General features: G+C 37.4%; 1 protein-coding gene across 2 annotated transcripts in view; it reads left to right on the top strand.

Annotated features, from left to right (window-relative positions):
* The window catches only part of tsnare1 (T-SNARE Domain Containing 1), a 75,960-nt gene that overhangs the window by 2,211 nt on the left and 46,686 nt on the right, over nucleotides 1-27,063 (top strand). For both annotated transcript variants that reach the window (XM_008324068.3, XM_025061797.1), the window contains exon 2: nucleotides 18,732-18,833. In XM_008324068.3, coding sequence (XP_008322290.1) covers nucleotides 18,749-18,833 — 85 coding nt within the window. In that variant the 5' untranslated portion in view covers nucleotides 18,732-18,748. The remainder of the gene's footprint in view (nucleotides 1-18,731; nucleotides 18,834-27,063) is intronic.

Below are 27,063 nucleotides of genomic sequence, written 5' to 3'. Positions count from 1 at the left end.
CAAAGGACAGCAGGGCAGTTGTGGAGTTTTAAACAGCTGAAGAGTATCTGAAGAGAAAAAAATAAAAAAACATGTTTTCCAAAATATCAATCTACCCCCCTTGTACTGTCAGTCTGTGACGCTCTCCTCTTAGCTTTTCTTTCCCCTTGCAAGTTGTTCAAAACTACAGTAGCTTATTTAAACACACTGGGATACCACTCTCTGCTCTTGTTCTGCTGCCTGCTTGTGATTGTCCTGTCAGTGCAACACTCCACCACATAAAAGAAACAGAGCTGCGTGGCTTTTATTTTGATACAGTGCAGAAGAGACATGTTTCTATCTTAACCTGTCTGCCTTCACAAGTCAAATCAATCATCTTGACAGTCAAGGCTGCAGGATGTGTGAAAGTGAAAGCGTAGGGTTCCACACATAAGCATCCGCCCACCTGAAAGTCATGCTGTGACATAGTATCAGGACATGTTGTGCAAACTTGCAGCAGAAATCCAATGATTCAAGATGCCATCCTGGACAGCTGCCAACGTCTGAGCCGGTGGTTCCCAACCTTTTTTTTTTGGGGCTCATTTTGACATCACACATTGCTGGCAACCCCAGAACTATTTCTTTTTTCTAGAATCAGTTTTCGGCCATGTATGTTATACTGTGTTGCAAATACAGAGTAGATAGATTAGTGCAAATGAGTTTGGGCAACCCTATTTGAATTCTGGGCGACCCCAAATGGGGTCCTTACCCCAAAGTTGAAAAACACTGGTCTAAGCCCAAAATTTAACTAAATGCTAAATTGTTTCCTTTTTAGTAATACCTTGACTTTAACTGACACGTATTTCTTTAATGTGTATTGAGACTTGTATTTTTTATAATTATTAGCCTCAAGGCTTATCAAAGAATATTTGGTTGAGTCTTTCAATATTATTCCTGTGTGGTTACTGTAAAGATATTTGGCAAACTGTTGCTTTTCCTTGAAAGCCTTAGGCCATTATATTTAAGATGGGATAAAAAAAAATCACCTCTTGGGCAGTTTGCCAGGGAATATCTAAAAAAAAAAAAGATCATCTCAAGCAAAAGATAAACCATTTTCATTATAACGATCCCCTGGCCTTCCCTGCAGCAGCAGCTGCTTCTTATTATGTTGTCGGACGTGAACAACGTTGTTATATTGTAAGTTTTAATCAATCTCTTAGCCCTCGCAGGCCTTTAGACTGGCATAAACAATGCTGTTGATAATGCAGATGGTGTCAACCTGCCAGTTAGAAAGTTATGGTGTGAATGAGGGGTGGATGGAAAGTGACTTGATTGCTGAATAGTAACCCCCCTAGGGGTGGGTGGAGGAGGGAAAGGGTTCTGCCTTTGATTTGTTGATTCAGGGAAAACAAGAGGCTTTTAAGTCAGAGACAACAAGACCGTGATTCACAATGTATAAATTATGGCCAGACAGAGGTTTAGACATTATCACAATAATCGGCACTGATGTAGACAGAGATGCATGACAATACTGGAGAGACCTGCCAATGACTGATTGTGCTCTAATTAAGATACTGCTGATGCAACGTGCAACTCTGTTTTTAGGAAAATGCAGATTTCCGTCCGAGTTTGTGGGGTTTTTAATATTCTTTTGCTCGCTCTCATCTTTATGTGCCTATTCAATCTTTTTTATCTCTACTTTATTTGTTCTTTATTCATTCATTGTGCTCTGATGTGATGCTGCAGTATTTCTCAGTAGTTCTGACCAGGATGTGTTTTAAGATGGAATACCGTAACAGACTAAGTGACTGCTGTTGTTTCCACAATGTTAACACATTTGACCTCTGGAGACAAGACACGTTAAGCAAACAGAGGAAGTAAAGACATCTGTCAGTGAAGCTTCACACCTGTGTGAACAGATGTGTCCTCCTACAAACTTATCAGTAGTTTGCTTTTCAGATGGCCCGAGGGTTAAAATTACATTTATAAGTTTCTGGTCTTTTATAAAATGTAAGGTTATATTGGTAAACAATTGATATACATTGCAGAAGGACAAAAAGTAAAAAAGTCTAAAACTTTTAGCCACACACCAACTTCTACATGCCAACCAGGTAGACACACCAATGCATTAGAAAAACAAACAAACAAACAAACAAAAAAAGCTTTCTCATTAAGGCAGCATGATCATGCTCAAATGACACACACATAACACACTTATATACTTGGTCATCATTTATTCATTAATTAAATGTTAGCTTTTAATTTCAAATTTACAAAGGAAATGTTTATTTACGCATCTTCATCATGTGGAGAAATTAAAAAAACACTCCAAACCGCCATCACTCTTTTTTATCTCGCACAATCTAACTAGTGGCAACAATGCAGCATATTTTTCATTAAATATAATTCAACTAAAGATTCTTGATTTGTACTGTATATAATCCTCTGCTGTTTCTTACCTAAGGCAACAGTTACGGTACCGCGACTGTTTATAGGAGATTTATCTCAGCCTGGAAAAATGGCAATAATACAGAACTGTGACTTGACTTTGACCGTGTTGAACTTCCGTTAATGGTCTTCAGAGTGTGCATATATTATGTAATATTAAGTATAAAAACCAGGTATGCTGTACCAGCTATAGGTGATTTTCCTTGTGTGGTGAAAAGTTTTCTGTTTTTACAGTGAGCCATACTCAGTGTCACAGTTGTGCTGCAAAACGATGCATCAGAAAACAATGGTTTAGAAGAAGGAACTGCACCGCAGTATAAGAAATACAATGAAGACTAATGGTACAGTACATGTTTATTTAGTACCTTACTTGGACTTTGTTCCTTATAAAAAGAACCATCTCTGCTGAAATCAGCAGTTTGATTCCAACGGTTGGACCGTCATGGGCTTCCTTTGACTGGTGGCTGTGAAGATTCTGATGTTGGTTGTACAATTTTGTGTTTTAAACTTTGCTGATCTACGGCACTTTGCAGCTAGTATAGATTCAGCAGGTTTGAGTCCGGTGTTTTTATCCTGTTTGCTGCTCCATCCTGCTTGTCTGCTGGATTGGAAATCCCCATTGATCATATCAGAATGGTTAGGTAATTGATTGCTACTGGTTATTAACCTCCCAGAACTTTGGACCTTCTTGGCAGCCGCTGAGAGCAGCCTGTAATCAGTCACAAATGGCAGCCGCTAATGAAATTAGTTCCCGGTTCTGCCTCACAACTTTGTTTGTTCCTCAAACTATTGGCAAGGGCAAAGAGATGCCAGGGTTTACTCTCCCAAGAGGAAAATGGAGTGAAGGAACAACAGAATGCAGATAATGAGCTGCTCTCTTGTGTTGTGTCTTTGTAATTATGGGTCTGAACAGAATATGAGGGCGTTTTTATTCACCAAAATAAAATGTGATGTAAAAATGTCCTTTTGTGATTAATATTTACTGGATTGTTTGGAAGATTTTTTAACAAAGGCACCACATCTTCAGAGATGACAAAACATTAGGACCTAATTGACAACTGAGCAATGATCATGACAGAAGCAATTTAGCAATTTCTTTTTGTTACCTCATTTTTTTAAATATATGTTCAAACCCATTTCAAAAACTTTAACACACATCCTCTTAAATGATAGCAAAATCGATATAGTGCTGTACAGTGAACCCATGACCTTCTGTGAAACCGGCAAATGACAAAAAGAGACACAGAAGTCTGATTATATCTGAGATAAGATAATTATGAGATGTTACCATGAAATTATAAACAATATAACCAAAATATGTATCCTGTTTACTCCATTATAAGGCTGTTTGTTTAGATTTTGCCATAATAAAAGCCAAGATATGTATTTGTGACATATTTTAGACTTTATTTATTATACATTTTTAACCATTTTTAACCTTACTCCAAGGACACATTTTACTGGTGTATACACATTACTGTGTTCCTGAGGTTACCATTCAACCAAGGCATGACCACATGACTGCTCAGCAGTGTTTTTGGAAATACCTCAGATTATCTCGTCACAACCAGAGAGTGAAATCCTCTCCAGCCTTTGTTCATTGAGGCCTGACTGAGAGTCATCTAATTGTGTAGTTTGACAATTTTGGCATCACGACATGGAATCTGTATATTAAAAAAGAAAGATAAGCTAGTGGTTAGTTTTCCGCGGTCCAACATTTACCACGTGTATTAGGCTGATAAAAATATGCCTGACAGTAGCTCTGGAACGTCTCTCCTCCGAGTTGATTTAGGGATTTAGTAATTGTTTCTAATGCTTTCTCTCTGGATATTTGTGCAACTGAGCACTTTAACTGAGCAGTTTAAAAACAAATCCTCCCAGAAATAAAGCCTGAGATGTTGCAGCTCCTGATCAACACATTTGCAAATCTCTCATAAGCGTAGGTAATTACTCATTTTTGTGTAAATGTTGGCCAGACATTACAATTTATTTGCAGTAATGTGCTCAAATATACAGTATATCTAGAAAGTGATTAGTTTAATGCATGCATACAATGTGTTATGCAACATGTTCCCTGGAAAAGAATTGGCCGTGGACACGAGGACATTGAAGGGCGTGGCTCTTGTATGTGTAATATATGTACAAATATATATCAAATGAAAATCATGCTGTACCCAGAGGTTCCCACGTCTCCTGGAAAGTACTTCTGGTTGTAGTTGTCTGTATGTTAAACACAGTCTAAGGCTAAAGTTACAACTAATAATACTACATTGGACTACAGCGGCCAAGAATCCCTTACTATATACGTAGATGTGTTACTTGTCAAGGAAATACATTTTGTTGAGTCGGTTCGAAGCGTGTGTATACATACGCCACAGTTAGTGCAGTGTAGCCATGGCGATTGCTGGGAGGATTCTGTGAGAAAGTCATCTGCAGGAAGTCATAGCCGCGGGGTGAAGCATATGTGGCTTGAGGAGGGCACCAGACGGCCGCATCATGGATGTCCAGTTGGCCATCTGCTCCGGTCCTGCAGCCAGAGCCAGGATGCCCCACAGATACCACACATGAAGAATGACATTTCCAAAATGCCAAGGCCTGGGACAGTGCCTGCATCCCCTGGGAGTTTTTTCCACACTTCCCAGACACTGCGCCTCAGATGTTCCCAGTAGAACCCCAGGAAACCTCCTTGACTGGAGTGACACGTCCATGTGGTGCATTTGTTGCTCTGTAGAATGAGCTCAGCAGAGTGGAAGCAAACTACAGCATGGCTTGCTCATCAGCCAGAGATCATGACTCTTCCTTATGGTGCGCCAAGTCTTTGGGCAACACCATTTCCTTTCAACAGGAGGGCCATTACCAGAGTCTGTCTCTGCAGGCCTGTCCACAGGCTCTGAAGGCCTTGATTTGTATTGCACTGCCAATGTTATATATTCAACCCGTCTGCATTTTCGTCATTGTGCTCCTGGACAGAGTGGGCCATTCTAAAGTGTTGGTTACAAACTCGAGGAAAAGACACATATATTACACTGATAAAATGGAGATGGTTACAGTCAATTTATTCAAGTTGAGCTGCAACTCTATACATTTGAATTACAATGTGAAGTCTGGGACTTTAGTGAGATTGAGTTGAAGTATTATTATAGTTATCACTGCAGTTGAACAACATAAGTTAATGTTTTTTGACTGGGACTGAGCACTCACTTTGTTTTAATTCCAATGTTTTTTCTAACTGTATAATGTAACATAATCAATAATGGGAATATCACCCTGCCACTTATAAACTGGATACAAGGGGAATTAGTACGAGTGTGATTGTCATGTTTAGAAAGACGACTACTGTATGGTTGAGACAAGAAGACTGTATGTTATTTATTTTTTTATTTTTATTTTTTTAAACTGCTGTCTTAAACACCCTTGGTGCCTCTACAGTGATTTGGCTGCTGAGGCCACATCACCTGCAGGTTCTGTTTTATCAGTTTTATTCATTGTACTGTATGTTACTTGTGCTATATTGACAGTATAGGAATCCTTGTGTTTATGTTTTTCTATGTTGGTTTGAGCAGAATTTTCAACATTTTTAATGTTAACAAGTTTTAACACTTTAATGACAAAGTAGCACAAACTGTTGCTTTGCGTATAATCTCATTAGACACAGAGGCAATGGTTGATTACTCCTTTAATACCTAATCTAAAAAGCTAATATCTAATTCAGGTTACTTGCATTGCACTATTGTCGTTGAGTGTCCATGACCAAGTTTTAGGAAGTTTTCAAATTGAGTTCTCTGCAGATTCAGAGAAATGTATTTAGCCGAGAGAACTGTCTAACTTCTACCACTCCCCTACTGTAGGTATGTGGGAGCTCGTTATACAACAGTGAGGTAACATAATAGCTACTATCCTTAAAGGTCAGAAAAAAGAGGCCTGGCGAAGCCTCCTTCATGCTACACTGTCCTTTAGAGAAAGGCCACGGCCATGGATAAAGGCAGGAGAGGGAGAAATAGGGTAAAGGCCATAAAAATAAGAACAGAATACTTCTTAAACACAGATTACTTTGTGCTGCAATGAACACTTTCCTCTAAGGAACCGTCCCTTACCCTGTGTTCAGCATTTGTATGCACCGCAACGACGGCAAATAAAAAAGAAACTCTGATCCTGTCACCAACGATCCAATCAAATAAGTGCAGAAAGGACAACCTTTCGGTCCTTTCAAACAAATGAAAGCGGCTTTGTGACGTCTGACTCAAGGTCAGTTCTCACCAGAGCAGACCTGTCTGTCGCTGTGGGATGTGTAAGGTCCTGTTGTTTCTATTACCAATAATCAGCTGTGTTTGTGTGTCACTGTGTGTGTGTTTGTCTGTCCAGTCACTCGTATAAAACGTATTTCTTTTGTTACAATGTGGTTTAACAAATCTTCAACTTTTAGATCTTTCAACATTTTCCTCAGTTTTAAGCATAATTGTACTATAATTATCTTAATACAAACTCCCACGTGTACTTTTGGACTAGTGATATTATAATTGTACTCTGGTCTAAAGACTTATGATTTGCAAAATCCCTCTTTCTTTCCTATTTAAGATTTCAAACAAACCATTTAAAAAGTAGAGGATAAAAAATGTCAGCAGTCATAAACTGTGGCAGGTTTATAAATATAGATTAAGCCAAGTTAAATATTTTTTGTTTAGAGATCAGACAGACTGATTACATTCTTGAATTTTATTTCAGCTGTAGCAAAGCCACTCATTGTGGTTAAAGAGTTATTACTATGATTAATGATGATGATTCTTATGGCTCTATATGAAAAACAAATTTGGACTTGATTACTATTTTACGAAATGTTAAAAAAGGGGTTTTTAAAGGCTGATGGCATGTCAAAGAATTAGAAAAAATGTGAAATGTGAAAATAAAAAAAGGAAATTATTAATTTTTTTTCCATTAAGGTCTTTTGTGGATTTCTCAGTGGAAAATTCATTGACCTGCCTCCTCTAACTGTTGGAATTGAGTTACTCCAAAAATGTTCTTTTAGTTTTGGGTGGAGGTAGATGGAAAGCTGTTACAAATCATCAACAGTTTCAGAGGTTTGTAGTCAATGCAAAACATATTTGGAAAATTAACATCAAATTGCAACCTTGTAGCAACCGAGTTTAACTGCAACAAAAAGAAACTTAGACATGAAAGGTTAGAATACCTGAAACTTTCATCATTTTACCTTTTTTCATCTCTGTCAGCATTTCACCTCTTTGGCTCCAAAGAGACACATTCAGTTTAAAATAAATGTACGATTCACAAATTTTCTTTAATAACTAGAATTTAAGTCATTTCATTTTCAAACATGGTTTATTTCAGGTGAAATAATTTGCTCCTAATCTTGTCATCTTTAAATTATTTTTGTTCAATCTTTGAAACAATCTAATTTTTTTAACTTTCCAGTGTCTTGACTGTCACGTCAAACAAATCAAATGCTTTCATTTTCATCATCACACATTTTCTAATTAGAGTCATTTCAATGATTTTCATCTATTTATTTCCTTTAAGGTGAATGCCTGTGGTTTGTATTGTCACATTTGTTGTTTTAAACAGTAGTTGAACAAACTGCACTAGAGATTTGAAAGGCTTTAGAAATAAACTGCTTCTTTTAACATCAAGTGACTTACATTGATTTACTGCTGAAGAAATCATCACTCTTCAAGTACAAGAGAAAAAATTGCTGGCGTCTGAGGTTAAAGAAAGCAAAACTTTCACCAGTTGCAGTCAAACTGCTGTATTGATGTTCTCTGTCTGCCTTCTCTGAACTTGTGTTCTGGTGTTATTGACGTGCTTCTGCACCTGAGTGCGAAAGAGGCTTTTTGGCAGAAAGTGACCATTGAGGTCATTTCCACTTAGATTTGTTCTTACAGACAGAAACATCTCAATCAGTGAAAAACCACCTCACCCAGAGTCCTCGTCTCCGCTAGAGCTGTCTCTTTCTGTTTATCAAGCTTCCAGACAAAGAGGTCATCGCCATGGTTTCCAAACCCAATTAAAGAGGCTCACTAGTAACAGAGGAGACAGCGATGGAGTGAAATGTAAGACATAGACAATAAATAACAAATGGACGTGCCTACTCAGACAAGTGGCCTATGTCTAACCCAATTTACACTGGGGGTTAACAATATCCTGAAGGAACTGTCGTCACAGTTGTGAGTCTTCTGTCATTGGGCATGATGTGTGTTTTGTAAATAGCAATCCTTTTTAGAGGGAAATATGATTTAAAGCACAAATGAACAGACCTACCAACTGCAACTCTGAACTGTATGAATCATCTATTTGATTTATATATATATATACATATATATATCAATCATTCTTTTAAACATTGTAAGTGGTTTGACAAGTCCCTTCATATTTGATGTTTGATCTCAGTGCTTCACCAACCATGGTGTGCACCCATATGGCTGTGTGTAGTTAATAATAAGACAGAAGACTCCAAGCTGCTGTTAAATTATATGAACAGATCATAACATCATGTAAGAAGATGTTTATAGACCTTAATTGTCATTTATACTACAAACTCCTACCTCAATCCCAATGCAATCAGTTTGGCTCAGGAACAAATCCTTGCACCAACAGGAGTGAGCTAATAACAGCAGTGGAGTGTGTTTAACCTCACACTCCGTTGTGTATTCAGCCAGACTGCGGTTCGTGTTTAAGGCCCGGCCTGTCACAGAGAACAACAGATTAAACAACCTTTTACTTGCTACTTCAAAAATCTGCCCTTTATTTGTTTACTTTATCCCAGCCAAATCACACAAGAGCCCGGAGAGGAAGAAAAAAACATTTTAAATAAAGAGCTGATTTTGTTTGTTTTTGATGTTCAATCAATGTTGTACAATGTGTTTTTCTACAACAAATTAGTTTTTTTTTTTTTGTATTTTTATGTCAATGCCTATCATTAAGGATGTAATATCCGACAGCATGACTTAGTGTGACCTACACTAAGGTCTCCTAGCTGTTTTTGTTAGTTGAATGTGTACCTGTCAAAACAAACTGAATGTGCATTCTCATTAGGCAGCCCTTCGACAAAGTGCATTTAAAAGTGAGAGTAAATTTTAAAATAGAGAAAATAAAAGACAGGTCATGTGATCCATAAGGAGAGCAAACCTCTAAATGCAGTATGATATTATATCGGAATACACGTGAGAGCATATTTATTGAAGCTATAATAACCAACCATTATTGCACATGTGCAGCCACATTTTTACTCCTGTCCAACAGAATTATGAGTACTTGCTTACCACACAAAGACTCTCCTGTTTGAGCACATTTACAAGTGTGTCCCAGTGGACACGGCTAATGGATTGCTTTGTAAAAAATAATTTTAACGGCTAATGGATTGCTTTGTAAAAAATGGTTTTTTATCAAACAACACTAGTTGTGATCATTATTTCCTTTATTATTTTAGAGGCAGGACTCAGTCCTTTGGGTTGACTGGTCAAGAGAAACCATGTGACTATCACAGCTTGGATGGCAGGTGCCACTATAACGTAAGCTGAGGCAGAGTGAAGTTATGGAATAGAATGGGGTGCTTTATCTCAATAATGATGCCTTTCTGTGTGACAAGGCAATTTCACTGCCCAGACTCAGTCCCTAAGACTTTCTCTCTCTCACTCTCACTCTTTCTCTAGCTCTCTCTCTCTTGCTGTCTTCTCCTTGAGCTGAAGGTTGTTTTCCAAAGGAGGCAGTGCTGATAAATTGGTCCAGAATAAGTCCAGGAGATGACGGAGGAGGAGGCTTTAGTAAACATCTATGAGCTTTTCTTGAGTTTGGCTTTGTCAGCTTATGTGGTGACAATAAGAAGAAGGAATGACAGGGAAAAAAGGAGAAAAGAAGAGAAAAGAAGGACAGCAATTTCATTTATCTTCTTTCTCTGCAGGGTTTGTTACCTCTGATTGTTGAAGTTCCAAAAACATGAGCTTTGAGTTTACATTTCCCGCTCTTGATCATTTCTTATTGCTCTGCCGTGTGCCTGTATATCTGTACCCATATTTAAACAGTAGAACGTGTCCAATCATTTTTTGGCTCTCATGAAGGATTGCAGTTGAACTTTACATTATGATATGAGGATATGGCAATGAAGACTGAAGGAAGCAACAGGAGTGCTAGAAAACGGTCATTTTTACCCACAGGGCTGCAGTCAAAACTTGGACCACCAGCGCCTAGAGGTCTGAAACAAAATTTTCAGTTTTGCACCTGTGGGCCACATGGGCAGAAAGACTACATAGGTTATCAACAGAAGACCAGGATACCTGATGTCTTAGTTTTGAATCCCAGCTGACTGTGGTGTGCTGAGTGAGCACCACTTCCCTCTGCGTCTGCTAAGGTGTTTTTGTATGCACTACAGGTTTTTTGTATGTAAGTCTAATTTGTAGTTTTCATTCAAACATTATTCCCCGGTCAGTGTCCACTGCCATGTAAATGCTGCAGTATATCAAGGATGAGGTGATTCTTCAACTCCCTTTTAATGAAAGCACTCAAGTGGTTGTCTACACGTTCAAAGTGATATACCTTTCAGGAAGCCATTACTTTTGGTTCATTTAGATAGCGCCGGGCAATAAATCTAATGTTTAACAAAACAAAACAATATAAATCTTTCAGCCTTCTTATTTAAGTCCTGTTAATGTGTTGTGTGAGTTATAGACAGGATGCCTTCTGTTTGTTGTTTTTTTGCCTTATCCTTGTGATGCACACAGCATCATAGTGCTTTTTTGCCCCAGAGTAACCAGCAATCACTTTGTCAGCTTGTACTTGAGTCTTTTGTGTGGATTTAGTCAACAGAGAGGTGCAGCCTTAGTCACAGAACATCACTTTAATGTATGAGAGTGAAAAGCTGGCAGAAAAGTGCTCCCAACACTGTAAAGTCACATTTTTGGAGAAAAGACAAACTAAATGTAATCTGAAAGCAACAAAGGAAAAAAAAAAAAAAAAATATATATATATATATATGAGAAATGCACCAATGGACCGACCAGTTGAGGAAGCTCACACTCTGACAAGCTGAAGCAAGCATGACAGTAGCCTGGAAGTACTTGTTACAGTAGTGAACCAAGCTAGATGCTTGTAATATATGCAACAGTGGTATTAACCATTGGAGACAAACATCTGGAACAAAATCCAACACTGGATGACCAGCCATTTTCTATAGATATTCAGGAATATAATTAACTGCCTGGAGTACTCTATACCACAGGCAGGTTAAACTTACTGATACACTGGAAATCAAAATGGGCTAAAAAAAATTGTGGTTGCATCTTTAATTCTTTGTATCAATAAAAAAATATATTGTCAATATACATATTTATCCACATATGAAAACTGATGTACCAGGATTTGAACTAGCATCCCAACACTGTCCAATCACTTAAAGAAAATAAAAAATAAAAGAAGAAACATTTTCTTTTCCAGACATTTCCAAAAATAACCCAGTGTAACCTATGAAATTGCAGGACCACAATTATTATGTTTCCAGAGTGGGGCCACGTCGTCTTGCCAAGTTGAACATAATCCTCGTTGGTATATAATAAAGTGGAGGAAGCAGGGTGTTTTTGATGGTATCGATTGATTCTTGGAACATATTGTAGGTTGGTGGGTGCATGATGTGTCCCTGGTCCTTTGGTACAAAAGAAAAAAATTCAATAAATCCACATATAAGCACACACAAAAATGATTCAGAAGCAGGAAAGGGGATGATGGAAATGGTAGTCGTGGGCATGTGGGTGGTAAATGTAAAGGAAAGTGGAGGAAAAAAAAGGAGAGAAGATTTTATGCTCCTGTCGTGGCTTTAGTTCTCAGGAAGTAGAGGAGAGAGAGTCGTGAAAGGCATCGTTTTTGGACTATAAAGTCTGCCTCTTGCTTACATTGGTTGGCTGCCTGTGCCAAGTGTGACAATGACAAATGTTGCACCTTGTACTAAAAATTTACAATTTTTTAACTTTCATGATTGTTGAAAAGCAAAAAAAAAAAAAGCAAAAACAAAAAAAAGAAAGTCACAGACTGCAGTAAGGAACCTGCAGGACACTCCTGCCATCTGAGAAGACGGGAGTATTTCTACAGTAGCCCTAGGTTGTAGTGTGTTTATTGTTGCTTGGCTTATCAGTTTGGAGTTCATGTGTTGGACAATTAGAAAACATTGACGAGGACTAAAATTCAATTTTTACTCTTTTAAGTTTTAAGGATTCCAGTTAAGGGGTTTTTAGATAAAGGACAATGCCAGCAATTATAGGGGTTTTTAGATAAAGGACAATGCCACCAATTATTAGGTAAGGAGACTTTGTATAGAACGATAAATAAATAATAAAATTAAATTAAAAAATTCAAAAAGTATATTTTCTTCTTCAGGCTTCAGTAAGGTATTGCTGTGACTCTTCACTGTTCAGGTTGGACATTGGAACTGGCAAAAATGTTCTGCTCAAGAAATGTTTCTCTGCTTTAATTGTAGACTCAACATTTACTACTGAGTAAAAGGTTAAGAAACTTTCCAGAGTTTTGCTATAATTAAGAGGTGGATCCTTTTCAAAAAATTTTATGTAACATATCAAAATGCTCAGACTTATAATAATTAGTATATTTTAAGAGTTTTGTTTTTTTTCCATGACTTACATGCAGTCATCTGTTGTGACATTTTTTCTTGTCTCTGTAATTAGAAAATAATTGCTTGCTCCTCTACAGGAAGCCTTATGTAAAACAAGAAGAAAAAAAAAATAACCCACCAAAATAACATTTCCTGTTTGGGAAATTATCAGGAGGCTCATGCACCTGCAAGTTGATGAAATACAATATTGGAAAAACATAGATACCAGAAACTGGGTTTTAGGTGGAATACTTTTCAATAGATTCTCAGTTGTATGTATATAAATGAATTGATTTGTTTCAGTAATCAGACTAAACTTTACATTTTTCATAAGTTGAGTTTTTTTTAAAAATACGCATTGATGTGGAAAAAGTGTAAGAAGCAAACTCTGAGGTGATTTATAGAAAAATATAGTTGTTACATTTAATACTAATGAGTAGAAGAACCAAAGCTTTACTGCATTAATCACACTGAGGCTGTGATTCTTCATTTAGAGATTTAGAGATAAATTGAACAAACAGAAAGATTTAGGACTGGGGTGCTAAGTGTCCTACTTCGAATTCTCTCATCATTTAAATTACATTGGCTATTTTGTACTGTATTCACCGTCCGTTTCCAAAGTCTGGCCTGTAGGCCAGTTGTGGCACTGTGGGTTGTTTTTGTGGCCCTCAAGATTTCTTTTTAAATTATCTTTTCATTGCAATTCGTTTTATATTGTTTATTTTATTGAAAGTTTTTCATAAGAATTTTCTAGCTGTTATTTAGCTAAAGTGATTCAATACATTAGTTCAATCTTTTTCATTCTTGAATAGCATTATCTTTGCACAAATGTATACATTTCCAACTGGTATTATAGTTATTACATACTTTTTTTATGTAGTATTCTTTACTTATGTCCATGTTTACTACTAGTAATGTCTTTGGTGTACTTGGTTGTATTTTTTCCCTCGAAAAAACAATATGGTCTCAATTATAAGAGTGGTGTCAATGTTGAGTTTTAGAGTAAATGTTTAAGGTTGTAGTTATTTTGTAAAATCTAAGAAATAAAGTTGTAAATTCTCGATGCGTTAGCCGTAGATAATCAGGTTGAAGGCCGGCTTAAAGGATTAGTTTTAAGCTATTTTGAATTAGGGTTTACAAAAGGATAAAGATGCTGCATGAAACAAGNACACACACACACATACTGTATAAACATATTCCAATGACATTGGGTGAGGAACGGCCTGAGTTGCTAATGATTGTTAAGAACGTGGACTCGTATCACATCCTGTAGTCAGACGTGTCAGGAGAACATCTTTCAGCGATGCCAGCTCTTCACTGTCACTGAACCCGTGCCATGACAAACACCCCCTCAGATGCTTTGAGGCTATGGGCAGCACATATGGTGCATGTGTAAACTCTGTCTCCAGTTGGTTTCCACAGAAGCCCACACACTCAGGTTCTCGTGACATGTCGTATCCTTTGAATGAAGTTGTTTATCGCATTTGTTCACAAAACGTCACAAACCTTTAACACAGTGATGACCACACCTTTTGACACTGAGAGCTACTTCACATGAATGGAGTTATACTGTACGAAGAGCTACTCGTTTGAAACACAATTCTTCATTCATTGAAATGGTATAATTAATAATAATGGATATTCATGAATGTGAACAGTGAGTGTCTTGACAACTGTTAATTCTAATGACAAATATTCATACATGCACCATTAATTATTTCCTATAATCTCAACCTGTTTTAACATATCTGAGATATCTGACACTTGGTATTTCTGTAAACTTCTTTAATGGAAGTTTTGTATAAAAGAGCTCATTTTGGCATATTGTTTGAAACCACGTATTTGTGTTTGTGTTTTTATACATATTATAATTCCCCTAACTTTTCTGGGGAAATAATTACCTATTACACCTCAACCCATGTCCCAGAAATCAGGAATATTGTTCTTGTTCAGCCCTAAATGAAGCTTCAGTTGCTCTTTCTGACTTTTTCTCTGGTTTAAAAAAAAAAAAGACCGTGTTTAGCCTAAAGCTGACTTTAACTCACAGGCTTTTTCAACTCCTGATGTGCTACAAGTTTTGTAATTAACAGAGAAGGTTTGGTGACCCATAATGAAGAATGTCTCTATATCGTAGTCCTCTGCCACTGTCGGAACACCTACGGGACATGCACACTTTCCTTTAACTGTCATTAAAAAAAGGTTTTTCCTCCTATTCATTTTGAAAATGCTACATTTTCATTAGCTCTTCTGCAATATTTCCCTTTTAATTAGGGAGTGAAAAAAGTGCACCTAGTTGTGCCCTCTTGCTAGTCTCAGCCAGTGCGAGCAGAGTGTGGAATGCTAGTTTTGCACATGATGTTCAACCTTGCCCCCAGACCAGTCTCTGGTTAATAATATACACACATATACATTGAAGTTTTTAAAGTTTTGTATTTCTTCTTATTATAACTTGAACCCTTCATCATTGCATCAGTAAACAGCACACAATTAAGCAGAGAAACATGCTTGCAGGTACCAAAAGTCAACCAAGTAACCGTCAGTTTTGGAAAAAAAAACATGTCATCTGAGCAAAGTTTTAGGTATTAAATGTTAGCATTAAAATAGCATCAGGCAGAAGCTAGTTAGGTCTTTGCACCAACTTACTTTAAATATCCTAATAATTGGATGGTATATTTGTCCACAATGAAGACTTGTTAATACTTTTGTGAAAACAATGTTCTAATAGAAGAACTCTGTACTTAAAGGCCTTAAAGTGTAGAAGCTGCTGCTGAATGTCCCTGAACTTACTGTAACCCTGTGATGTTTAGTTTAGTTTTTGCAACCAAGTCCAACCAAATATGAAAGGTAAATTAAATACAAAAGAGTTGCATGTTACTATTAGTGACTGCTATGTTGATAACGCAGCACCAGCTTTTAAAAATGTAACAAAAATATTTCTCATAATATTCAAACGCTGCCACAAGCTGCCATACAAACACACTCACACAAAATCCCGCCTTAGGTTGGCCCTGGTTGTTTGAGATAAATGCAACGTTTGTGTCCAGGGTGTGGGCTTATTTCTGCTCAGTTGCCTTCACTGACTAGGCTAAGCCTTGTGTTGCTGATAATGACAGCTGTGAAAGGAGTGGGGGACTGAATGAAAACCAGTGGGGGTGGTGAGTCGCTGTGCATCCACACATTTCTACCCTGCCAGGCCAGCATTGCGTCCCTCTGTCCTGCAGTTCAAACCACCCTGTGTCACTTCTACTCTGTTTACAAGCTTTTTTTATTGATTAAAAACTAAATTAATTAAACACATGGTTATAAGTTAATGTTTATTCCTTTTACAAAAACAATGTTATCTATTTCCTTGATGTTGACAATATTTATATTCTTATTCCATATTTGAAACTGTATAATGTTTTTGGTTTTTTTGTGTACTAAGTACACTGATTCTTCTCTAATCTATTCTATGCAATTATGCTATTGATAATTGGAAACGTGTTTGCAGGACCTTCAGCTGTGCCACCCATACTAATGTCTACTCATTATTAGTTGCTGTTTCTTGCCATACCAGACTCTTCTTCAGTATTATATAAGATTATATTTAAAGCAGTTTTTTAATTTGGTTGAGGAAAACCTCAAAGACTAAGACACCAGTGTGGCTATCCCTGCTCCTCTCCTCTTCAACCAGATGGCTAATTTTATTCCATTTATCAAGTCATCAAGTTTCACAGAGTGTGGAAGCCAATGGAACTGCACCCTGATTGGTCAAATCTAGGATGTGATGCCAACACTGAACATTTTTCACTTGTTATTTATAGTCTTGGTCCAAACTGGTAAACAAACTAAGGCTTCCCTAGCTGTGCACATTGTTTAGGGGGTATTTTCTCAAAATATTCACACAGGGAGTTGCTTGTATAATGCATATACCGCCAGTGTGCATCCATAGGTGTTTGAGCCGTCTATGTGTGCACTTGAAAAGCATTTGTATCTCAGTCAATGGACATGAGACAGCATGAGTGAAGATTGTTTATGTTCTGCCAGAAGTAATAAATCTCTCTCTCTCTCTCTCTCTCTCTCTCTTTCTCTCTCTGGAAATTAATTGGATTGAATGTTCTTTTAGCCCAGTGAATTTATGTCTATATAATGTGTGAATGCTGAATCTCTGGCTGCTCGTCCGTCCCTCTTTGCAGCCATTACGCCAATTCAATGTGCCGGATTCACTGGCTTCCACATCAGTAATGGGCGGCAGGGTCGCTCTGTGTGTAATCACATTCTCCTGCTCGTCTGAATGCTTGTCTTTCACGGTCGGGAACAAGCATTAGCCGCTTAACTAGTATTCCTTTTAACAGGATGGAGGCCTCCAGAGAGGTTTGTTGACTCTGGTGTTGTTTGTCAGTCTGTAGCCGCGGGTTAAACACATGTTGACATGATGGGTTGACCTGTGTGTTAGATGAGGAGTTCCAGAAAAGTCTGAAAAGAGAGACTGTTCCACTGTTCTTCTTTTTCTTTCCATGTTAACAAAGCTAGCTTTAAAATCTATGGTCACTTCATTTCCTGTGTGCTGAACCCAGCAGCCCGTACGTGGTTCTGCGGATCACGGCTGCAACTTAAAAAGTCTGGCTTGCCATGGACCATGCATAAGCAAGATAACGGCTGAGAGAGCGTGCACGAGGCGAACTGCACAGCGCTTAAAAATGTATAAGAACGTGTGGTACAGGGATATGCAGTGCAGCGGCATGTGTGTATGTGTACATGTGTGTGTGCACAAGCTGCTGCCCCCGCAGGAGTACAAGTCTATACTATTTAATAAGGCGCTGACATTATAACTAATTTATTAGTAATTTCTGGGGCTGACTTACGCTGAAACATTTAAATTGACTAAACCTTCAGGCGCAGCGTGTCATGGCCCTCAGGGGCTGTAGTGTTCATCAGCGCAGAGACTCAGGGAGCAGAATACTAATTTTGGGTTTTCTCCCAGCCTCAGCAGGTATAAACCATGTTGGGAAACAATTTATTTGTTACCTGCAAAATGTATGCATATGGACTTCTAGTGTGTGATAAAATGGTCATAGGACAAAGTAGGCTTTAAAGGTTAAGTACACAGGATATTTCTCTGTCAGATAATAGATGATTTCAATTTAATGAATGCAAAAAATAATACCTTCCTTGTGCTAGGAAATGACCTAAAGTACAGTACACTATTCTTCGGGAGAGAAAATCCTGGATTGAAGGCTTTGGCTATTTTTAACCTAAACTTCTTTTTTTTTTTCCAAGCGTGTGGTTTTTCTAAGCTTCCAAAACTCAGAGTCAGTAAAGGACAGGGGGTTCTCAACCTATGTCAGAATTCCATTTCTACGGCACAACTTAAGTCGATTTTCACCATAGGTCAAAACTGACATGCTGTACATTAGTATCTATGTCACTTTACTACACTAACACAGTGGTAACATCATAGTCTAGGAGACAAACATCAGAAGAGACTGACTAACACCTGCTAGCCATAATAAAGGCCAAAAAGTTCTTAAAACAACACAAATAAAAGAAAGTGAAACTAGCATAATCCAATGTCTTATGAATGTAAACAAAGCAGTCTTCTGCGTATAAGGCTGTGTGATGATCAAGCATCAATTTGTCATTGTGGGAGATGGCGATGCAATCTCAAAACGCTGTAGGTTGAGGATGTGGTAAATGTATTTATTTATTTTGTAATTGATTTTGTTTGTGGTTTTTCCTGCAGCTCACCCTTCTCTAACCATGTCATATGGGTCCATTGACGGAGGCTCCTTTGGAAATCACAACCCATTCGGAGGTCCAAGGAGACAGGGCTACCAGCTTGTAGGTAAGTCTGAGTTTGGAAAGATTTTCATTTAAAGGGCAATGAATGTGTGCTCGACCTGAGAAGGGATGTTCAACATACTGCCATCATTTAAAGAACTCTCAGTCATCAACTGAAAACTTTTGGAGATTTCAACTTCATATATAACTAAACCTTTTTTGTTTCTTGCAACTTTATTACAGTTAAGTCATCATATTGGCTGTCAAACGTGGTTAAAGCTTATTGATTTTGTCCAGTATTTATTGAATGCAATTTCCACCACAGTTTAATACTAATTGCTTGAACCTCATTAATCTCTCTGTTTAGTTAAAAAAGAAAATCTCACAAAGGCCACGAAGTACCTGGCTATTTTTCTGTTAGTGGATATAAGGTCAGTGAAAAGTCGATGTCAATAAACCAGAGCTGCAGTAAACACTTTTCCACAGATAAATTGTAGCCAGGGAGCTCAGTGTGAATATTTCTGAGAAATCATAAGTCTGCTCTGGGCAGAGTCTTACCAAGTTGGGAAATGAAAGAAAGGAGGGAGTGGGCGGGGGGCGTTGGCATCAGTAGAATATATCTAAACTCCATCCCCACTTGGGTTTGGCAGTTTGATTGTGGAAAGATGAGTGGTTGTGAATTGTGAAAAATGTCAAATTTAACAGCCCAAAGATCAGTTATAGTATAGTAGGTTTACGAAGCTGAGTGGAATCTTCAACAGGAAATACACATGAAATCTAATCTGTAGTTCAATGAGTTGAAGTTGAAATAATGAGGTGAAAACGTGGATCATCTTGCTCAAAAAATGTCTAATTTGGTAAAAAGTTGGAATTACAAACCTTGCCCTTTGTTCTCCTACTTTGTCCAAAAAATATTTTAATCTTTTCAGTATTGTTTAAAATTTAAATTCTTCAAACCTACTCCTGGTTCGGTGATGCGCGGTAACACTATTTTAACAGATGTTGTTTTTTGTTGTTGTTGTTGTTGTTATTGTCCATGTTTGACATCAACTTCATGCATATTTATAAGTCGCATATTTCTGTGTTGCATTGTTCACCGTCTTTGCTGCCAAAGATGTAATCACTGTCAGGTGTTCCATTCATCAATACATATTTATTATTCACAAAACCAATGAATAATTCAAGCAATCAACAATATACTGCATAGACAAATGGACATGGGACAATTACATGCAAAGAAGAAACAACTCGCAAACAAGTTGCATGTGTTTTTGTTACCATCCTGGTGGAGTGTTTTCATACCTAATGTACTTTGCCTATGCACGTGTAGATCATGCAAGCAGTTTAAACAGACGTCTCTGTCGCTGGTTATTATTGTCCTGTAACAAGGCAGAAGCAAAAAAAAACCTGGAGGTTGCTCTGCTAAACTGGCACTGAGTCGACACATGTGGAGAGTCACAGTAAATGTAATGTTGGTGATGATTTGTGTGAAGGACATTGAATATACTATACTTTTTGTTTTTTCAGTTTAAGTCTGTGATGAAACATTTCCCAAGACCAAATCATTGTGTTGAGATTTTAAACAATTGTCACTTCTTGAAGTCATTAATAAGTATTCCGTATTTTCCAGACTATAAGTCACACTGGAGTATAAGTCGCACCAGCCAAAGGATGAAAAAAGTGCCACCTACAGGAGTAGCAGATACTGGTGGTGTAGAGTGCCCTTTTGCAGCTATCAGTGTCAAAATAAAAAAAAAAACATGTGAAATTATATATTTTAATAAATAAGTCGCACCAGAGTATAAGTCACAAACCCTTTTGCTGGGTTTGCAACTTACGGTAATTAACAATTGTAAATTATAAAATCTAAGACAGCAAAAGTGTAAAGTTACAGCTACAGTTACAGTTCTAAGACAGCAAAAGTGTAAAGTTACATACAGTAGCTTTATTATTTTTTTACTTTTTATTCTGCAGTGTTATCATTTTTAAATCAACACAGCTGATTATTTGATGTCTTTCTTTCTCTTCGTTCTGTACATTTCTAGCAGCATATACAGTATATATAGATTGGATATAATCATGTCTGACACTGAAGCTTAGCAGTTGGCAAAAACTATTATGCTGAAGTGATTTTTTCCCCTTTTCTCTCAGACTGACAGTCAGACAATATGCTCCAGCCTCAAGTGTCGACTGAAGAATGAGGGGGAAAAGGAGTAATCTTTAATCACAAGGGAACATTATGAAGTGTGTAAGTGGCAGCGATGGTCGGTGGTAGATGAGGGGGTAGGTAGGGCAGGAGCCTGTCAGATTTAGCATTCGTTACCAGAGCAGATCTCTAGGAGAGACAGGAAATGATCAAGGCCCAGGTTAAGTCTGTAATAGAGCTGTCATTTAGACTAATCTCTTCTCTCTTTCTCTGGGAAGAAACCTCTCAAGGAAGAGAGGAAGAAATCCTGCTGCCGACTGCGTGTCATTTCAGATGACACGTCAGCCCCCCGCACTGCTGTGTCTCACTCAGGAAAATACAGTTTGATTTACTGTCACAACAGCATCTCTAATATATGTTGGATTGTTTTAGATTTATTATGATCAAAACTGGATCATTTTTGTCTGTCCTTCAGATGGGCACTTCCCAGAAATATAATGTTTTGGGTAGGGCTGTAAAACCATTAAAATTCTAAATCAGATTAATCACAGCATACCTGTTGTTTAGACAAAATTAAATGTGATTAATCATGATTGCTGTTATTTGTGCTTAATCAAGATAAATCAATCGTGAGTATAAAAAAATGAAAGACAAGTAACACTAGCTAGATGTAGGTGTTTCACACCTATTTTTATTCAGGAATAATTCAAATGACAGAATTATTATGATGCAACTTAAACTGTCTTTCATGGAATTGGTGAGTTTCAGTGCTTAATTTCCATCCATTGTAGGTGGTATGTAGATTGTGTTCTAAAGTGAAGAACATGTCCTCAACATTTAGTCAGTTTACTAAGTTTACTAAGTCCACTGACAGTCGTAGACTTACTTGCTGCTGTTGGCTTGGTGGAAATCCGACCAGAAAGTGAAGTCTCCACACTTGCATGCTGGACGTTAAAATATTTTTAAGCACAAGATGCATTGATGATATGGTTAAAAAAAAACCCAAAAAAAAAAAACCATCTGCTGGAGATTATAGGGAAAGTTATGTAAATGACTTCTAAGTGTTTACAAAAGTATGTGAAAAATTTGTTCAGTACATAAAACCTCGTTGATTCTGCATCTATAGTGTTTTTAGGTCAACCTTAATCCAATTATTTAACACTAAATTAGGCATACAAACAAAAGACACAAGGGTCTGGATATAAGATCCATGAACGGCTTGACGTTTTTGTTAGCAGTGTTGAATTATAGCACGTCCTTTGTGCAGACTTTAGTTAGAAAATATTTTGTCAATTTAGAATCAATATTTTCTTCAGAAAGAAATAGCACACGTCACAGTGTAAAAGCCTGAGGGTGGAACCTGCTGCTGAATGTATAACCTTTTGTGTCTTGGGCTGTAATGTATTAGATATTACCACTGTGTCAAGGTGGACGGAGTCAAGCCATACATCATGTACATGTTTTTTCAACCTCAGGTGACTGGAGTTGGACACAAATATTGAATGGAACTGTATTTTGTGGTTAAATGGGCTCACGTTTCACATTGTTTTTAGGGATTTGTCATTAAGACTGTTCTCAAAAACAGTTCAACTGTTTGATGGTTCAGAGGGGCCCGGGAGTATTATTAGGCTTTAGTTTCTTTCATAAAGCCTAATAATACTGTAAGAGTATCTTGAAAATGGAAGGGGAACCATTTCAGAATAACATCTGGCTTTGCTGCCAACATGCGAACGAATATAGATAAATGTCTTTGGCAGAAGAAAGGACCAGAATTGTCCTTGCATCCTTTTAGCTTTTCTTGTCCCTCTGGGCCGCGAGTGATCTTTTTTTTTTTTTTTTTTTTGTGAGTATCCAGATGAGTAATTAGAGATATTCATTCTTAAAAATAAAAATAAAAAAACATCATCACAAATACACATGGTAATTTATCACTTTATTCAGTAAGGCCTAAAGAGCATTCAAACTGAGCTGAAACAAGACTGGGCCAAGGAAAAAAAGCCACAGATTGTGAATTCCAACTGCTGCATTCTGAAGCAGCAGAAGATTTTTATTAGCAGCCAGTGTCTGGCATGAACATAAAGAGAGGCAGTCACCCATTCTGTGGATGAAACAGAGGTGTGAATTAGATAAAAGTCAATGACAGCAGACTAGAAAGACAAAATTCATCTGTCATCCAAAGATGGAAGTTAAAGGAAACAATTACATTTGAACCGATTTTTTCTATACGCCATTCACATCCTGGAAAATGTCAATATGATAGAAAAGCTGCCTATTTTTAATGTGATGTATCATTATATGAATGATATTTACATTGTAGATGATACACTATAGTTCTATACATTTGTGGAACATTTTAAGACAAATTTGTTTTAGGTGTAACTGTACGTACTTCAAAAAACATTAAATTTTTTTATCATAAAAGAGTAAGCAGTACTGGAATATATTGTAATTAAGGTAGTTTAAAGTTCTCTTTTTTTACATGAATAATTTCAATTTTTATAATTTCATAAAAACATTTAATTCTCTGAAACTATGTTTATTATAATGATCACTCATACATTTTCTCATGTTAAATAAATAATAAATATTTTAAACAGTATCTTTAGATTTGGTCATATTAAAATATTTTTCAACCGTGGTACTTTTTATTCGAACTAAAAGAGTATAACGATGTGCACATATATTTTTACTCTTTAGGGCTATGTGAAAGTCATATTCACATATATGATTTTATAGAATGCCAGGTTTATTTTATGGCTCCTCCCAGTGCTACACCAAATGACACCAGATGACAGATGAGTGTAGCAACCAGTTCCATCCTGAGCAAAACACTATATTGATTGTGCGCGATTGAACGTGAAATAAAGTCTGTGTTGTCCTTGGTGGTGTGTTGATCTCTCTTACTCTGTGCAATTCCGACCGCAACATTTTGATCTTATTTGTAAACGAGGCTCTTTATAGGAGAGTCGTGACAGTGTACTTGTTTGACAGCTGTCTTCAATCCCTCCCTCTACGGCACAGCTTTAAAAAGCTCCACCTGGTTCTGTGCAGTCGACAGCAGATTGCAGGTTATTAGACCTGACCCGCGGATGTGTCCACATGGTTAGTTTCTTGTGATGAGCTCTCGTGGGACACAGCCCTGCCTATTAAGCCTGAATGGAACAAGAGGGTGGATGGGATGTGACAGCGCAGCGATGATCGTTTGCAGCTCCAGCTCGATACCCCTCCAATGGGCACTAAGTTGCTAAATTGGGCCATGTGTTAGGCAGCCACACATGCATTAATGGGCCGACTGAGTCTCCCAATAATTTCAAGTCCAGCCCTGTGTGACCCTACACTTCTGTTGACTTTGGCCACTATGTCTCTGTGCATTGCAGCAATCAGTAATCTTGGTCCTATTTTTTTTTTTTTTTTTTTTTTTTTTACATTTAAGCAGATTTCAAATTAAAAACATCAGATTAAGGGTGTGTTTTTATTATATACATTTTACAATGGAAATTTGTAATTTGTTAACCAGTTAATGTTTAATGTTAGGTGCATGTACTGAACATATCATTATGTTGACCACAGTTGGTGAAGTGTTTTAGGCACTGTGTGTTCATGTGGTTTTGATATTACGTGTTATCTGTAACTTTGGTTAAGTGTATAACACAGTTGATTTCTGCAGAGTGGCCATGGTTGGTGAATGGAGACGGTGTCTTACTCTTTATGAGAAGTTTGGGGTCCAATTCCACATCTATCATTTGGAAAAAAAAACATATTCTTGTTTATTCAAATTGAAACTTTTAATTTTGTAAATGAGCAGTAAGTGTGATATTAAAATGTTTGTGGTTTTTTCAACAGAATTTTAGATTACCTCAGATTACCACTCGTGGGTTCTGTAATCCAGATAATGGTGGATATGATGGGTGAATGATTAATCTTATTCTATGATTATCCACCTGGTCTAATGAAGTCGCTCTTGTTAAAAAAAAACTAAACTGCGTACTAATGCGTACAGAATGAATTCTCTGCTGCTGCTTCTGTCTGATTGAGCTGCCGATGTGTTGGGATTCAGATGTTCCACTGTTTTGTCATCACTCTCAGAGACGTTAACTCTTGTCATGTTAATTTATAATAACTTCCTTTGTCTCACATTAATTATAATTGTTCCACCGAAAGGTCGTCTTTTTTTAACCTCCTCTGAACAATTTGTTGTCTTGATGCCTGAAGTCAGGATGAAGGATCGCGAAAGTAATTACACTTAACTCACAGCATCTGCAAAACAAATGAGCTGTAGCATTAAAAAAAAGATAGATAATATTCCTTGGATGTGTTTTTTATGTTGACTGCATGTCACTGACAAAGATGGTTCACTCCTGAGAAGAGCCTCAGCCGTTTAACACCTGGATTCTCATAGTTTTTGATTCTAAAGCAGCCGTTTGTTTGTTTATGTGACGCTCGAAGTGTTCAGCACTAACTTTTGAAAATGTTGATCTATGCCCCACTTCCAGTTGTGCCTGCACACGTTATAAATGTGGTCCATTTAATGGCCTTCTGTTTGCTGTTAACAGTAATTTATGGTCTCAATTTGCAATGTAGAAAAACTAATGAGAAAAAAGAAGTTTGTTTCACATAATCACGTAATTGATGTCCTTTTCTAAACAGTGAGGCAGATCACTTTAGCTCCTCGGTGTTTTCCACCTTTCTGATTCCTTCTTTTGTTCTTTGTAAATGGTTTGTTTCCCACTGAGTCGAGCTCAAAGAAAACGTCCTGCCAGAAAACAGCGTGAGAGCAGGAAGCCATGGATTATCTGTGGTGACTGTACATATCTTCTGAGCACAGATTCGAGCGAGCACTCAATTTTATTTAAAGATATTTTCTTTATGTTAACAGACATGTTGATGTTGGTTAAAATAGAGCGGTAAGTCTGATTTTCTGCATCGGAGAGACAGATCTATTATTTTAACCATCGTTAATTTTTGTCTCATATGGCAATTTTTCTAATACACATGATGCAATTTTTTATTTTTATATTTTAGCATTTTATTATTATATCTATATCTAGTCAATTGGTACTGAGCCACAGCGAAAGAATATTTAATTATATCACTGTAAAACCCTTTTTTTTTTCAGATTTCAGATTCTGATACTAACAGCATATAAACACATCACATAAACTAGTGTTTCTCAAAATGTGGGGCGGGCTCCACCAGTGGGGAATGGAGACATGACAATTGGGGCATGACAAACAGGAGAGACATTTTTTAAGGTGGTCAGATTTTGCCGTATCTCTTAATTTCTTTCTCTTTCACAGTGGTTTTGTGTGACGCCTTCTTTTCTTTTTATTTAAAACATTCTCCCAAGACCTTGTTAAAGCTGAACCCAACTGACATCCTGTAACCCTGAAAAGTTTTAGTGATCACCAAAAGTATTCTTATATTTCACCAGAAACGGGACTTTTGGGACATGATGTATTTTTTTTCCTTTTTTTTTCAAACCGTTGTACCATGTTCCAGCTGAGTATGTTGTGTTTTTTCCCACTCAGTTCCTCCGGTGGCTTTTTCATTTTCCTTTTATTTTTTATCTATCAGGAGAACTACAGACAACGCAAACACACTAACCAGGTCTGAATGCAGTTGTACAGTAAAATTAATGGCCTGAACACCATGGCATGGTGCACAGAGAGGGTGCCGAGAAAAGCTGAACAAGGGGAACAAAATGTGAAAAAAGATAGGGCACAATAAAACGACTCGGGGTTTCAGGAGCTCGTAGAATCAGGAGAACATCATTTCACACTGAGCGGAGGAACCGAAAGAATAATGGACACAGGTGAAACCCATCAGTGCAGGGCAGACAATCAGAAGAAAGGGAAACATTGCAAAGACAGGAAAGGCACAAAAAAGTTATACAAGGAAGACAGGGGTAAACCAGAAAATTAAACCATACAGAGGATTAAACTCTGATGTAAACAGTAACAGCTAGGTGCCACTAAGTGAGCTACATAGTTTTACCTAGTGTATGTAAGCATCAATTTCACTGATTTACCTGAAACACAACATAATATATTGTATATGCACTTTGTGACCTCACGACTTCCACTTCCACATGAATCCCACGTGTCCCTCTTTGTCCCACATTAATTGACTGAGGCCGGTCACTCTGACC

This window comes from Cynoglossus semilaevis, chromosome 13 (assembly GCF_000523025.1).
Source record: "Cynoglossus semilaevis isolate Cse_v1.0 chromosome 13, Cse_v1.0, whole genome shotgun sequence".
NCBI lineage: Eukaryota > Metazoa > Chordata > Actinopteri > Pleuronectiformes > Cynoglossidae > Cynoglossus > Cynoglossus semilaevis.
The sequence above is the reverse complement of the archived record's forward strand: the minus strand, read 5'-3'. Positions and strand labels throughout refer to the sequence as shown.